Source organism: Lithobates pipiens, unplaced genomic scaffold (assembly GCF_037356315.1).
Source record: "Lithobates pipiens isolate NorthernLeopardFrog02 unplaced genomic scaffold, aLitPip1_a1.2 Scaffold_22, whole genome shotgun sequence".
In the NCBI taxonomy this organism is placed as follows: Eukaryota; Metazoa; Chordata; class Amphibia; order Anura; family Ranidae; genus Lithobates; species Lithobates pipiens.
Genome location: NW_027507784.1, coordinates 78,038,846 through 78,054,623, shown reverse-complemented (window position 1 = coordinate 78,054,623; position 15,778 = coordinate 78,038,846). Strand labels below are relative to the sequence as shown.

Here is a 15,778-nt window from a genome sequence, read left to right as displayed (position 1 = left end):
CCCCTCACACCTCTTTCATCCCCCTTTCTCTCTCTCTCATCCTCCCTCTCTCTCTTTAATTTAATTTGTTATAACAAAAAAATGTTTGCATTTTTATTTGCTTATTGTTTATAAAAGGCCCCACCAAAATCCTCAGCACCAGGCCCATGATGTTCTTAATCTGGCCCTGCTGCTAAAATAAAGAAATCTACAACTCATGATACATTAGTGTGATGGTCAGTAGTAAGAATGGTCCTTACACTTGTGGTCATTGGGAAGAATTACCTCCTAAAGCCCCGTACACACGAGCGGACTTTTCGACATCCAAAGTCTGACGGAATGATTCCGTCAGACTTTTCGATCGTGTGTGGGCTGCAACGGACTTTTGACTTTCGCCAAAGCCTGACAGACTTTAGAAAATGGAACATGCTTCAAATTTTTCCGACGGAACTCCGCCGGACCCAGTTCCTACCGAAAAATTTGCTCGTGTGTATGCTATTCCGACGGACTAAAACCGACGCTAGGGCAGCTATTGGCTACTGGCTATGAACTTCCTTATTCGAGTCCAGTCGTACGTCATCACGTTCGAATCCGTCGGAGCTTGGTGTGATTGTGTGTGGCCAAGTCCGCTCATTCGAAAAGTCCGTCAGAACTCTGTCGGAACTCCGGCAGAACTCCGGCAGAACTCCTTCGGAAGTCTGTCGGACATAAGTCCTCTCGTGTGTACGGGGCTTTACAGATGGCTAAAAAGATCAATGGTGTCGGTGGGAACTTATGGGAGAGGCAGAAATTGCCCAATGCTGAAGGAACCCCTAGCAACCCCTGGAGGAACCCTGGTTGAGAATCACTGATCTACATAGACATCCCTCTGTCTGTCAATTGCTGGCAGTATAGATTTTTTTTTGTTGTGTTTTTTTTAATAAAAATAATACATTAATAATAGCACATTATTAACAGCACATTAGCAATTATTCTGAATATTTGTATTTACCGCAGAGATCTGCGTCCAAAATATTTGCCCTCGGCTGATGGTTTCCTACATTTACACTGAATTCCCAGGTGGATCCTAATACCTTTATCATTTACAGCACAAAGCCCATTTCCATATGTAATCGAATATATATTATAAATTTCATTTTAATTTAGGTTTAATGGTCACTCAAATGTCCCACAAGAGATTGTCCCTGACCCTGTGCTGTGCTAGCAACGTTAATTACATATACAAGTGACCGAAAAGGAACAAAAATCATTTCTACATCAATTATCATTTTAATTGTGCAGGTCATCGGATGTGGCCAGTTATTAGTAAGTTTGTAGATCTGCATTATAATTACATTTCTTAATGATTTTGCTATGCCCCACTTTGCTGTCATGGGCAGTTTGTTTTAATATTTTATAATTATTTTTATACGTTGTAGAGACTATTAAAGGCTGTACTGTAGTAGTAAGATAGATACATTGATGGGGAACAAAGGGCAAACACCTTTTTTTTGTATTTTTAAAGGATATTATTATACAATCATTATATGATATTATATTATATTGTATTATACTTAGTTATATTTATATACAATTATACATGAAGTGAGTGTGTACGTGTGTATAGTGCCTTCAAAAAATATTCATACCCCTTGAAATTTTCCACATTTTATCATGTTACAACCAAAAACGTAAATGTATTTTATTGGGATTTTATGTGATAGACCAACACAAAGTGGCACATAATTGTGAAGTGGAAGGAAAATGATAAACAATTTTTTAAACATTTTTTTTCAAATAAATATGTGAAAAGTGTGGTGTGCATTTGTATTCAGCCCTTATTGTATTCAATAATTTATAGAACCACCTTTCACTGCAATTACAGCTGTAAGCCCTTGTACACACGGTCGGAGATTCCGATGGAATGTGTCTGATCGGACCGTTTTGTCGGATATTTCGACTGTGTGTTGCCTACATAGGACTGTTTCCGTCGCAGTATCCGACGGACCAAGTTTTCCAACTTGTTGGTAAAATTTTCCCACAAAATGCTCCGAAAGGACATACTCCGATCATGTGTAGAGAATTCCGATCGGACAAAGTGCCACGCATGCTCAGATCAAATTCCTACACCAAAGCTATTGGCTACTAGCGTGAACGTAGTCCCGTCGTAATGAAATAACATCATCATGTCGGATTTTCCGACAACTTTGTCCGACCGTGTGTATACAACAGTTTCTGACAAAATCCGTCAGACAAAATCTGACGGATTTGGTTGTCGGAATCTCCGACCGTGTGTACAAGGGCTTAGTGGTGTTGGGGATGTCTCTACCAGCTTTGCACATCTAGAGAGGGACATTTTTGCCCGTTCTTCTTTGCAAAATAGCTCAAGTTCTGTCAGACTGGATGGAGAGCATCTGTGAACAGCAATTTTCAAGTCTTGCCACAGATTCTCAATTGGATTTAGGTCTGGACTGTAATTGGGCCATTCAAACACATGAATATGCTTTGGTCTAAACCGTTCCATTGTAGCTCTGACTGTATGTTTGGGGTTGTTGTTCTGCTGGAAGGTGAACCTTCGCCCCAGTCTCAAGTCTTTTGCAGATTCTAATGCCGTGTACACACGGTCGGACTTTCCGGGAGAAAAAGTCCAACGGAATCTTTTCATCAGATATTCCGATCGTGTGTGGCCCTCATCTGACTTTTTTTTTGCGAAAATTCTGGCGGACCTAGAAAGAGAACATATTTTAAATCTTTCCAACGGAATCAATTCCTATCAGGAAAACCGCTTGTCTGTATGCAGTTCCGACGGACCAAAAACGACGCATGCTGAAGCAAGTATGAGACGACAGCAATTGGCTACTGGTTATTGACCGTTCCTTTTTCTAGTCCCGTCATACGTGTTGTATGTCAGAGTTTATTCCGATGTAAAAAACGGTCGTGTGTACACGGCATAACAGTTTTTCTTCTAAGATTGCCCTGTATTTGGCTCCATTCATCTTCCCATCAACTCTGACCAGATTCCCTGTCCCTGCTGAAGAAAAGCATCCCCACAACATGATGCTGCCACCGCCATGTTTTATGGTGGGGATGGTGTGTTCAGATTGATGTGCAGTGTTAGTTTTCCACCACACATAGTGTTTTGCTTTTAGGCCAAAAAAGTAAAATTTTGCTCTCATCTGATCAGTGCACCTTCTTCAACAGGTTTTCTGTGTCCCTCACATGTATCCTCGCAAACTGCAAATGGGACTTTTTATGGCTTTCTTTTAACAATGGCTTTTTGTTAGCCACTCTTCTATAAAGGCCAGATTTGTGGAGTGCAGCAGTACACTGAGCTTCCCAGTGACTGGCTGTGCAGCGAGGGGGTGTCAGGACAGGTCTGATCATTAGAGGAGAGCAGGCTGAGTTCCCAGCATAGCTGGAGAACTGACCATGGTGTGTTCTCCTGCTTAGTGTGGTCAGGTTTTAATAGGAAAGCAAGGGGACTGGCAGGATTTAACATAAAGGAAGAAATACAAAGAGAACAGGATATTTTCTCATACAAGTACATGGTACAGCAGGCACATATCAGGGATATGAAGTGTTGGGGTAACAAATGCTTTAAACTGAAGCGCTGACTTATGGGGACTGAACAAATGCATATAGCATCACGAGAGCTAAACACCCCCATATCTTAACACTAATGCCGTGTACACACGAGCAGACTTTTGAACATCCAAAGTCCGACGGAATGATTCCGTCAGACTATTCGATCGTGTGTGGGCTGCAACGGACTTTTGATTCGCCAAAGTCTGACAGACTTTAGAATATGGAACATGCTTCAAATTTTTCCGACGGAACTCCACCGGACCCGGCCCCTTCGAAAAATTCGCTCGTGGGTATGCTATTCCGACGGACTAAAACCGACGCTAGGGCAGCTATTGGCTACTGGCTATGAACTTCCTTATTCGAGTCCAGTCGTACGTCATCACGTTCGAATCCGTCGGAGTTTAGTGTGATTGTGTGTGGAAAAAGTCCGCTCAGTCGAAAAGTCCGTCAGAACTCTGTCGGAACTCCGGCAGAACTCCGGCAGAACTCCTTCGGAAGTCTGTCGGACATAAGTTCTCTCGTGTGTACGGGGCTTTAGGTGCCAGTCAATTGAAACTAGAAGCCAGAAGGCATTATAACAAGCCAGTTAAATGGACTAGACATTGTAGATCCAATAACTTTTTGGATGTCTGCGTTTTGCCGGCACTCACTCACATTTCACACCTAACCATAATTCACACAGGAAGGATTGATCAAAGCTTTTTTTTTTGTCTTGTAGGCCATCAGACACGTTCCCGACGCATTATAATGCAAGCAGAAGGAGATGGGAGACCATGTCCGGCTCATCTCGCCCAGCACAAGGGATGCCCAGTTTCCCCCTGCTATGTCTGGAGGTTTGGAGAGTGGTCAACGTGTAAAGTAGAGGTATGTAAAATTCTGCTTTGTGAATCACACACTTCCTACAGATGTCTGCTGGTATCTTACTAAGAAGAAACTATTTTTTAGTTTGCTTGTAGTGAGTGGATATTTTTAGTTTGTGCCACAAAATTTGTCCAAAAATCATTTTTATGTCACTTTCAGAGCTTGCTTTTTCATATTTTCATGATATTGCCTTTATTGCATATTTGTGAATTTTCCCTCTAGTGGCTATCTGTATGTGTTTGCAATCAACAATGCCTGGTTCTGCTTTTTTTATAAATTTGTTCTATATTTAAGTCTGATAAATAAATCTATATCTGTATAGGTATGTGCAATATTAGCCACCAAAAGTGTTTGCACAGCTCCTAATGTTGGCTTTGGTTAAAAGCCAAATTTCAGATGGAAAAACCAGAGTTATGGATGATAAAACTGATGAAATGGATTTTCACATACTGTCGGAAAGGTACCTGAATCTACCTTGATACTAGCCTTATGCCACCTCCTGTAAAGCAGCACTCAGGCTGGGAGAAGGAGTGGCACAACTGAGACACAGTCCAGGTCAACATTAAAGTGGTTGTAAACCCTTACAACACACTTTGACCTACAGGTAAGCCTAGATTAAGGCTTACCCGTAGGTCTAAGAAATATCTCTTAAACCTATACGGTTTAGGAGATATTTGCCGAAAGACAGGCACTGCTGTCTACGGCGCATGTGCCGTAGACAGCGGCGCACTGAGCGCGGCATCGTCAACGACGAAGATGCCGCGTGTGTTGGCTCCCGTGCGCATGCGCGGGAGTGACGTCATTGCGGCTTCGTCGAATAACATCGGCGGAGCAGCGAGACCCCACCAAGAAGATGGATGCGCCGGACTACAGGGGACAGCGGTGACATCGCTGGCTCCTGTGTCAGGTAAGTGACACATAATGGACTACTATGCGATGCACAGTAGTCCATTATGCTTTGCCTTTGCAGGGAATGAAAGAGGAAGTAAACTCATCAGGGTTTACTTCCTCTTTTATACTAAAAGAAAATAGTCACATTGCACAAGTGCTTCCTTTCAGATCATGGAAGTGTGAGGAGGACACATGGGTTCAGTGCATGTAGGCAATGGGTAGGCAACCTCAGAACTCCAGCTGAAACAACAAGTCCATTAAGCATTTCAAGGCTCTCTCAGCAGTAAGCATGTCTCCCAGAGAAAGAGGCATGATGGGATTTGTAGTTTCACCACTGCTGGAGTGCCTGGGTTGCTTACCCCTGCTGTAGACTATTGGTGGTCAACTTACTCGATAAAGATGGACTCAAGTGCAGTCTTTAACATCACCAAAGCCCAAGGCTATAGAAAAACTCTCAGAGGCTGCTACTACAGTCAGGCACTGAAAGCATGCTAAAGGAGTAGTTGGAGACAGAAGATATGTTACAGTAACTTCTGCTGATTACATTGTCACAATTGTTATATTTCCCATCGAAAAGAAGGTTTTACATCAGATCAGACTTAAGCAGGCCATAGATGACTCAATTCCACATGTGGTTGAAGGAAAGAAAATTGCTTACTTCCCCCATCAACACAGTCAGTGCTGATGGCTGAATCCCTCCTGCAGCACCTATTGTGTTCTGCCGGCACCGGGAGGTGGGGTGATACAGGGAGTCTTCCCAACCAGTAGCACGCAATGATTATTGCTCCCAGCTATAGCCATCTGCAGTGATCGTATGTAAAAATACTGACAGCCTGGTTGTACCCAAGTTGATTGATAGATTGACTTGGGTAAAACCAACTTGCCCATAAATTGATCGAATCTCAGCCAGTCCCTGCTGAACCAACCGAGATTTAATCCATCAATGGCCAGCTTTAGATCCAATTTATTGTAGTTTCCATTGAGTCCATTCAAGTTCTTATTCCATTTTCCAAATCCTTAATGAAGGGAGAGTTCTGTTGCCTGGAAACACGCTGGCTGTTTTTATATGTGTCGCTATTACTAACAGTTAAATATATTTTGGACTCCTAAATTTGTAGTCTGGAACCCATTTGTATTCTTTGAGTTGGCAAGCTACAGGACGCAAAGATTGGGAATATGTTACAGAAATCATTGCCATTCCAGTCTCTTTACAAATCCAAATTTCCAGATTTGTGCTCCTTACAGCTCGCTTAAAGTGGAAGTAAACTCCCCTATCGTTTTCAGCCAAGAAAGCTGCCATCTTTGCCTCTGTATAATCTTCAACTGCTATGGTGCTGCACATGTGATTCGTTATGACACCAGCCATTGGATGGTTTGATAGTTTGGCTGAGAGCACAGCCAATGTGCAGTTAGCATTCCCGGCATGCCTTTTTTTTAACTGTTTAAATCGATGGGTTTACTTCCACTTTAAATTTAAACAGGTGTTTTTATGCTATTGCCCTCAACAATATCTGTTATACAAAATAGGCAATAAAAATATACAAAAAGAAGAAAGAGCATTAACAACAAGCAGATGGTAGGAAAGAGTGAAAAGTAAAACAAACCAAACTGTCTAATTTGCAGAAGCCTGGCTAATGAATAGTTTTCCTTCAGTGGAGTAAGCACCAAGACAAAAAAATTGCTGGAGCCTGAGAGCCGCACAGTAAGTACCAAAGGGCCTTACAGCTCCTGGGCCACAGGTTGGCCATCATGGCTATAAACCAGCCATTCTCAACCAGGGTTCTGTGGAACCCTAGGATTCCTCCAGAGGTTGCTAGGAGTTCCTTGAGATGTGGCTGATGAACCACCTATTTGATGGTGCCTACAGAGTTCAAGGTTCAGCACCACTTGGCAAAGCCAGCAGCATGACACCAAATATCTTTGTAGATGTCTTTAACCACTAGAGATCCGCGCTATAGCCAAATGACGGCTACAGCGCGGACCTCCTTTGCCGGGACGACGTCTATTGACGTCGTCCCGTGCAGGAGCGGCCGGCGCGCTCTGTGATCGGCGAGTCTATGAGACTCGCCTGATCACGGATCCGAGCAAGGGGTCGATCCCAACCCCTTACCACGTGATCAGCTGTCAGCCAATGACAGCTGATCATGTGATACAACGGAGCCGGTAATTGGCTATTTTTCCTCCTCGCGCTGACAGCGCGAGGAGAAAAAAAAAGAGCCGATCACCGGCGGCCGTGATCGGGACATTAGTCCCGATCACGGCCAGCTTACCAGTGCCCACCTGCCCCCTGCCAGTGCCACCTCATGAATAAATAAGTGCCCCCCGTCAGTGCCGCCCAGCAGTGCCCACAGTGCCACCCATCAGTGCCCACAATCTGCCTCAACAACGGTGCTGCACCCCAGTGCCACATATCCGTGCCCATCAGTGTCATCTACCAGTGCCCATCAGTGCCGCCCATCAGTGCCCAGCAGTGCCACCTATCAGAGCCATCTATCAGTGCCACCTATCAGTGCCCATCAGTCCCATCTATCAGTGGTACCTATCAGTGCCCCTTAGTGCCACCCATCCGTGCCACCCATCCGTGCCATCTTATCTGTGCCCATCTTTGCCCATCAGTGCTGCCTTATCTGTGCCCATCAGTACTGCCTTATCTGTGCCTATCGTTGCCACCTTATCTGTGCCTGTTAGTGCCGCCTTAACTATGCTTATCAGTGCCCACCAGTGCAGCCTATCAGTGCCCACCAGTGCAGCCTATCAGTGCCGCCTCATCAGCGCACTTCAATGAAGGAGAAAAATGACCTGTTTTATAACAAACTATTAAACATGATTTTTTTTTTTTGCATCTTTTTTTGTTTGTTTAACAAAAAATAAAACTCCCAGCTGTAATTAAATACCACCAAAAGAAAGCTCTATTTGTGGGGAAAAAATGATAATAATGTCATTTGGGTACGGTGTTGTATGCCCGCGCAATTGTCATTCAAAGTGCATCAGCGCTGAAAGCTGAAAATTGGTCTGGGCAGGAGGGGGGTTTAAGTGCCCAGTAAGCAAGTGGTTAAGGGTGGAATTTTAAACACCACTTTAAGGGGTACATTCTTCCTATTAACCACTAATATAAGGAGCATGGTTCCTATTGAGCCCTGATGATATGGTTTTAGTAAGGTTACCTTGAGACATGAAAATTATTGTTGGGGTTCCTCTAGGGTTAAAAGGTTGAGAAAGCCCGCTATAGACAGTCCCAGCAGAGGTTTATCTCATAGAAAACATTAGCAATCAAATTGTGTTTTCTGTATCTGATCAGTTTGCTTCCTCAACACTTACGTAGGATTGTAGGAGACTTTGGCTCTGAGTTCTTGTCCGGAGATATCCATACCCTTGTATGAGTATATGAACCAAATGAAAGGGGGATGGGGCTCTGAATAATTTAAAGATAACTAAAAATGTATGACCTGCATTATTGAACCTGAAATAAAAGTGGAGAAAGTTGACTTGATGTGTCAGATGACATGTGAGTAACATTGTTACATCGACATCAGCACAAATCTCACTAGATGTAGCCAGCTTGTGTATTTGTGCTTTAAATAGATATGATAAAATCCTTGTGATTTCCTTTCCGCGGTTCTGTTCCTATCCATATGTAAATTAAAACCAAACTATTGACATCTTCTGATATCATACAGCTACCTGATGGGACTGATAATGAGGAGGATTTTTACAGTCTGCATATAGATGATGAGGTTCTGTATTCATAAAAATGTCAAAGTGTATGTAAGAAAACCGATGCAATGCATCTCCACAGTAATAACTTCTTATTACTGAATGAAGCCATATATTCAAAATAATAGACTTTAAATTTAAAATGCATTCCATAAATATTTCACAAAGAATGGAACTACACAGAACCCAAAATGCTTAAACATTGCACCAAATGTATGATTGCCACAATTTTGCTCATAAAGTGGTGACAGAACCAGAAATATTCCACAGAGCAAAACCCAGCTTTTTTTTTCCCAAGAAGGGCTTCTTCAGGGGGGCAGTAGGGGTTATGTTTTCTGTCGTATCCGATCATGTCAAGGGTGTGCCTGCTCATTGTCAAATTACATTAGATGCATACACAGTGACTGCAATTGATGGCACAGTCAGGCTGCAATTGATGTTTTTGTTTCAGTATTTTTCAGATTTTTTTAGTTCGTTTGTGCCCTCCCCCCCCCCCCCCCCCCAAAAAAAAAACAGCCACCACTGATCACCAGCTGGTATTCTATACTTGCATTGTTTTAAAAGAGACAAAAAATGTCTAGTGCAGTATAAGCTCTATGAACAGGGCCCTCCTGTACCTTTTGTATTGAACTATACTGTAATTGTGTTGTTCCCCCCCCCCCCCCCCCCCCTATGCATTGTAAAGCGCTGCGTAAACTGTTGCCGCTATATAAATCGTGTATAATAATTGTAGCACTGACCCCCGAAGGAGTGGCTGATTTTATTGGGCTTACCGTTACCTTCTTCTCCTCGTACACATGTAGGGGTTCCCGAGGTAGATGACCCAAAAACTGCAGAGGCTGACGCCAGATCCACTTGAAGGGATTTTTATTTGCGAAAAAATTGTTAACAACACAGTCTCTCAATGTAGGGTTAGAGGGTTTAGAAAATCCAGGTACTCTTATCTATAACTTCAATGGTAAGAAAATCTCTCACCAGAAGAAAACCCAGAGAATAGCCATTCACCACTGGATCCTCACCCTTATTGGATAGTCCTTCTCTCACCAGGCCTAGCAGTCAACATTGTGTTTAAATCAGAAACAAGTCTCTGCCACAGACTTTGCTATAGAACACTTTAGTGGAACTGAAAGTTTGTAGAACCCTCGTATGGTACCAGTATCTTGCAGCTAGTCCAGTGATATCACACGAGATTGGATTCTTTCAACGTGTCCAGGCTCTTGATGAGAAGTCAACCCTTGCGTGGCCTTCTCCCGAAGAGTCCTCCCCTGGATAACTTCACAATTGTTGGGCCTCTCCACTAACTGAGACGGCACCGGACCAACTCTGAATCCTTCCTTCAGTTCCCTCATCTCGGGCTAGCCAGCCCCGAGACGTACGATCCGGTGGATCCGCACCCCAGGCCATGAGAGTCCTGGGGGCTAGTCAGAAGTACCAGGACCAAACAGTCAGAACATACTTCTGGAGCGGAACCCCGAAACACGTGACATCCGCACCTCAAGTACCCTCTCCCAGGAAGCACAGCAAGAATGACACTCCCACTGGGCTGGTTCCGAGAGAGAATCACCTTTGATGCATTCAACTAGACTGCATTCTGCACCCTGCCATGATGACAGCGCCACCTATGGTCAGGCAGAACACCCGGCAGTCCAGCTAGACTGGTGCTAAATTTAGGATAATTAAACCCAAAACCAAACTGCGGTTCAAAGGTAAAGTTAAATGACAAAAACACATAGTGCATGCTCTTCAGGAGCCGGGGCTACATAATAATAATAATAATAATAATAGTGCAGTGGTATGCTGCATGTATTTTTTTTTTTTTTTTACTTTTTCACAGGCATACACTTTAGGTACCCTGCATGAGTGCATTACCCAGATTTCTGGCCATACTGGTTTATGATAGCAATAAACTTAGAGCCCTCCTAGTCAGAAGTCGGGAGCCCTAAGCAGGGGTCTAAAGGGTAATTCCTAATTAAACTTCAGGGCGATCTGTGGAAGAGACAGTCCAATCCATAAGATAAATTTCCTGATTATGTTGGGGATCAGTCAATCTTGAGACATCCAAATTGGCTTTTCCTTATCTTTGTTGCTTGATGGTTTCCTGTGCTTGGCGTCCACTACCATGCGTAGAATGTAAAGTACGAGGGACGTGGCACATTTGACAGCCTTAAAGGTCAGCGTTGCTTAAGCGAACATTCGTACAACGCGCTGCCAATTGATCTTTTGGTTGATAATTAGCGCAGTGTGTCAGAAAACACGCATGTGTCCTCCCCTTGTTTGAAGCTGAATTATTTAGCCATCAACGAGGACGATCAATATGTTGTTATAAATACATGGAATGCATGCCAGGAAATCAGTTCATTTATAGTGATTTCCACAGACAATTGCTAAATGCCGTTCATTAATGCGTTAAACGAGTGGTGTGTTTTCCATGTTTATGTAATGCAGACAAATTGCATAGCATGTGTTCAGTATTCACAGCTCTGCCCCGGGGGGCCATTTCAAAGTGATTATAAGGTTTTTGTTTTTTTTATTATTTAAAATAACAAACATATCATACTTATCGCTACTGTGCAGCTTCTGGTCCAGAACCTGCTCTTCTGTGGCCCCTTGGTGGCTCCTCCCCGCATTAGATAAGCCCTAGGGGAATCGCTTCCCGAGGGAGTTACCTTGCGGGCGCACTCCCAAGTCCAGCGTTCGGCATCCATAGCCGTCGAATGTATGACTCAGCCCTGCTCCCCCCCCCCCCCCAGCGCCCACATCATTGGATTTAATTGACAGCAGTTTGAGCCAATGGCTTCGCTGCTATCAATCTAGCCAATCAGGACAAAAGACACTGGCTAGAGCTGGTGTGCTCGTCCCTGGCGCAAGAAAAAGAGTATTCAGGTAAGTAACACGGGGGGCACTGGGGGGCTTCTGCACTGCAAGAGGTTTTCCACCCAGAATGCATTGAGGTGAAAAACTACAAAGTTTTCCAATCCCAATTTTCAGCTTGCGCTGATGCAATTTGAATGACAATTGTGCGGTCATACAACACTGTATCCAAAGTAAATTTTTATCATTTTTTCCTCACAAATAGAGCTTTCTTTTGCTGGTATTTTATCACCTCTGCGGTTTTTATTTTTTGTTAAAAAAATGTAAAAAGACCGAATTTAAATATATATATATATATATATATATATATATATATATATATATATATATATATAAAAATTTTTATATTTTGTCATAGAATTTTGCAAACAGGTAATTTTTCTCCTTCATTGATGTACACTGATGAGGCAGCAGTGAAGGGCACCGATAGGTGGCAGTGATGGGCACTGATGAGTGGCAGTGATGGGCACTGCTGGGTGGCAATAATGGGCAATGCTGGGTGGCAATAATGGGCACTGATTGCTTACACTGATAGGTGGCACTGATTGGCACCACTGGTGAGCATTGATAAGTGGCACTTGTGGGCATTGATAGGTGGCACTTATGGGCATTGATAGGTGGCACTGGTGGGCACTGTGGGAACTGGCAGGTGGCACTGACAGGGGGTACTAATTGGCACAGATGAGGTGCCTGTGATCCTTCCTATTCGGGACCGATGTCCCTTTTTTTTTTCTCCTCGCGCTGTCAGTGTGAGGAGAAAAAAAAATGATTAGCAAGCTTTTGTTTAAATCATGTGATCAGCTGTCATTGGCTGACAGCTGATCACATGGTAAGGGGCCGGGACCGGGCCCTTACTCGGATCGGTGATCACCCGAGTCTCAGTCACTCGGTGATAACAGCGTCGCTGGGAGCGTGCACTGGGGAGGCCGTCCTATGACGTGAGGTCCGCGCTGTAGCCGTCGTTCGGCTATGGCCCAGACCTCAAGCGGTTAATGTCTTCAATGCAATTTCTTACATATTCTAGGGCAGTGATGGCGAACCATGGCACTCCAGATGTTTTGGAACTACATTTCCCATGATTCTCATGCACTCTGCAGTGTATTTGAGCATCATGGGAAATGTAGTTCCAAAACATCTGGGGTGCCAAGGTTCACCATCACTGGTCTAGGGCCAATTCAACTAGGTTGGGTTCACCCCTGCATTATGACACCACAGCTCCAAAAGCACTTGCATTGCAGTATACAACTGAACAATAACACATTCTGACATTTGGTGTTTACAAGTTAAAATCTGTATTTTTTGCTAGAAAATTACTTAGAACCCCCAAACATTATATATATATATATATATATATATATATATATATATATATATATATATATATATATATATTTATTTATTTTTTAGCAGTGAATCTAGAGAATAAAATATTGATTGTTGCAATATTTTATGTCACACGGTATTTGTGACATAAACGCAACTTTTTGGGAAAAGGGACATTTTCATGAATTAAAAAAAAATGAAACAGTATAGTTATCCCTTTTTTTTGTATAAAAAATGCTGTTACGCCGAGTAAATAGATACCCAACATGTCACACTTTATAATTGCACGCATTGGCGACAAACTATGGTACCTAAAAATCTCCATAGGCGACGCTTTAAATTTTGTTTTAAGGTTACCAGGTTAGAATTATAGAGGAGATCTAATACAAGAATTATTGCTCTCGATCTGACAATTGCGGCGATACCTCACATGTGTGATTTGAACACCGTTTACATATGCAGGCAGACCTTCCGTATGCGTTTTGCTTGCTGCGCAAGCTTGTGGGGATGGGGCGCTTTAAAAAAAAGAAACATTTTTACTTATTTATTTTATTTATTTTTATATTATTAAATTGTGTCTTTAAAAAAAAAAAAATGTGATCACTTTTATTGCTGTCACAAGGAATGTAAACATTCCTTGTGACAGTAATAGACGGTGACAGGTACTCTTTATGGAGGGATCGGGGGTCCAGTCGGGAGTTCGGGAGATCCCAAAGCCCTCCTTTCCCCCCAAATCCCTCCCTTCTCCGAAAAGGGCGGTTCTGAATACTGTATATATTTTTTAAATCCGGCGCTATTGTCAGCCGAATAAACAGGAAGTGACGTCGTGACGTCGCTTCCGTGTTTACATGCAGAAGACTAGAACAAAGCCGTTTCCGGCTTCGTGTCAGTCTGTCTCTAGCTGCCGGAAGTGGCGGCTCGTGGATCGGGTCTCCTGGTGGGACGGGAGGCCCGATCGGAGCGGTGGAAGGCAGCAGGAGGGAGGGACGTCACCTCCCGCTCCTACAGGATAACAGTCGAGCGGCTTTTAGCCACATTGGTTGTTATACCTAGAAAGCTGATCGCCCGCTCTAAAAAATGGTACCAGGATGATGCCTGCAGCTGCGGGCATCATCCCGGTATAACCCCCAAAAGCCAAGGTCGCATATCTGCGTATGCTCGGCGGTAAGGGGTTAATACTTGGTACAAAATCTTTTGTTGGTAATGACAGCGTCAAGACGCCTCCTGTATGGAGAGACTAGTCGCATGTGTTGCTTTGAAACCAGTTGAAAGTTTCCTTGGCTTTGTGTTTGGGATGATTGTCCTGCTGAAATGTCCGCCCTCGTTTCATCTTCATCATCCTGGTAGATGGCAGCAAATGTTTTACCAAGAATGTCTGGGTACATGTTTCCATTCATCCTTCCTTCAATAATATGAAGTTTGCCAGTACCGTATGCTGAAAAACAACCCCACACCATGATGTTCCCGCCTCGGTTGGTATGGGGGGTGTTTTTGGGGGGATGTACAGGACCATTTGGCATCCAAACATGGTGTGTATTATTGCAGCTAAAAAGTGGCATTTTGGTCTCATCTGACCAGATTATATTCTCCCCGTATTTCACAGACTTGTATAAATGTTGTGCAGCAAATTTTTAATGAGCTTCAGTATGCTTTTTGTTCAGCAATGGAGTCTTGCGTGGTGAGCGTGCATACAGGCCATGGCAGTTGAGCGCGTTAATTCTTGTTTTCGTTAAACAATTGTACCCGCTAATTCCAGGTCTTTCTGAAGCTAGTGGTCCTTGGCTCCTGGACAACTCTTCTGATAATTCTTTTCACTCCTCTGTCAGAAATCTTGTAAGGAGCACCTGGTCATGACCGGATTATGGTGCAATTATGTTCTTTTTCCACTTCCAGATTATGGCCCCAACAGAGTTCAATGGAACATTCAGAAGTTTATAAATCCTTCTGTAACCAATGCCATCAGTATGTTTTGCAATAATAAGGTAGCAAAGGTTGTCGGAGAGCTCTTTGCCTTTACCTATCATGAGATGTTTCTTGCGTGATACCTTCACACAAGAAACATCTCATGATCTTTTATAGGCCAACAGATGAGACTGAACCAGCTCATATTAATTAGACATGTCCACTGACAAAAAATATGTTTGTTTTTGTTTCATTCGATTTTTTGCTTTTTTTCAGAAATTAGAATATTCGGAATTCGGAAATTTCTGAATTTTGCATTTTTGAATTTCCAAATTTCAGATTTCCGAATTTACGAATTTTCAAATTTCCACATTTCGAATTTCCAGATTTCAGATTTCTGAATTTTCAAATTTTGAATTTCCAGATTTTAGATTTCCAAATTTCCAAGTTCCCAAATTTCTGAATTTTCACATTTCCAAATATCACATTTCCAAATTTCATATTTCCAAATTTCCAAATTTTCAAATTTCCAAATTTTCAAATTTCCAAATTTTGAATTTCCAAACTTCAGATTTCCGAATTTCTGAATTGTCAAATTTTCAAATTTCTGAATTTCGAATTTCCAGATTTCAGATTTCTGAATTTTCAAATTTTGAATTTCCAGATTTCAGAT

General features: G+C 42.8%; 1 protein-coding gene across 2 annotated transcripts in view; it reads left to right on the top strand.

Moving 5' to 3' along the window:
• The window catches only part of THSD7B (thrombospondin type 1 domain containing 7B), an 820,891-nt gene that overhangs the window by 715,213 nt on the left and 89,900 nt on the right, over window positions 1–15,778 (top strand). For both annotated transcript variants that reach the window (XM_077447767.1, XM_077447766.1), the window contains exon 22: window positions 4,262–4,407. In XM_077447767.1, coding sequence (XP_077303893.1) covers window positions 4,262–4,407 — 146 coding nt within the window. The remainder of the gene's footprint in view (window positions 1–4,261; window positions 4,408–15,778) is intronic.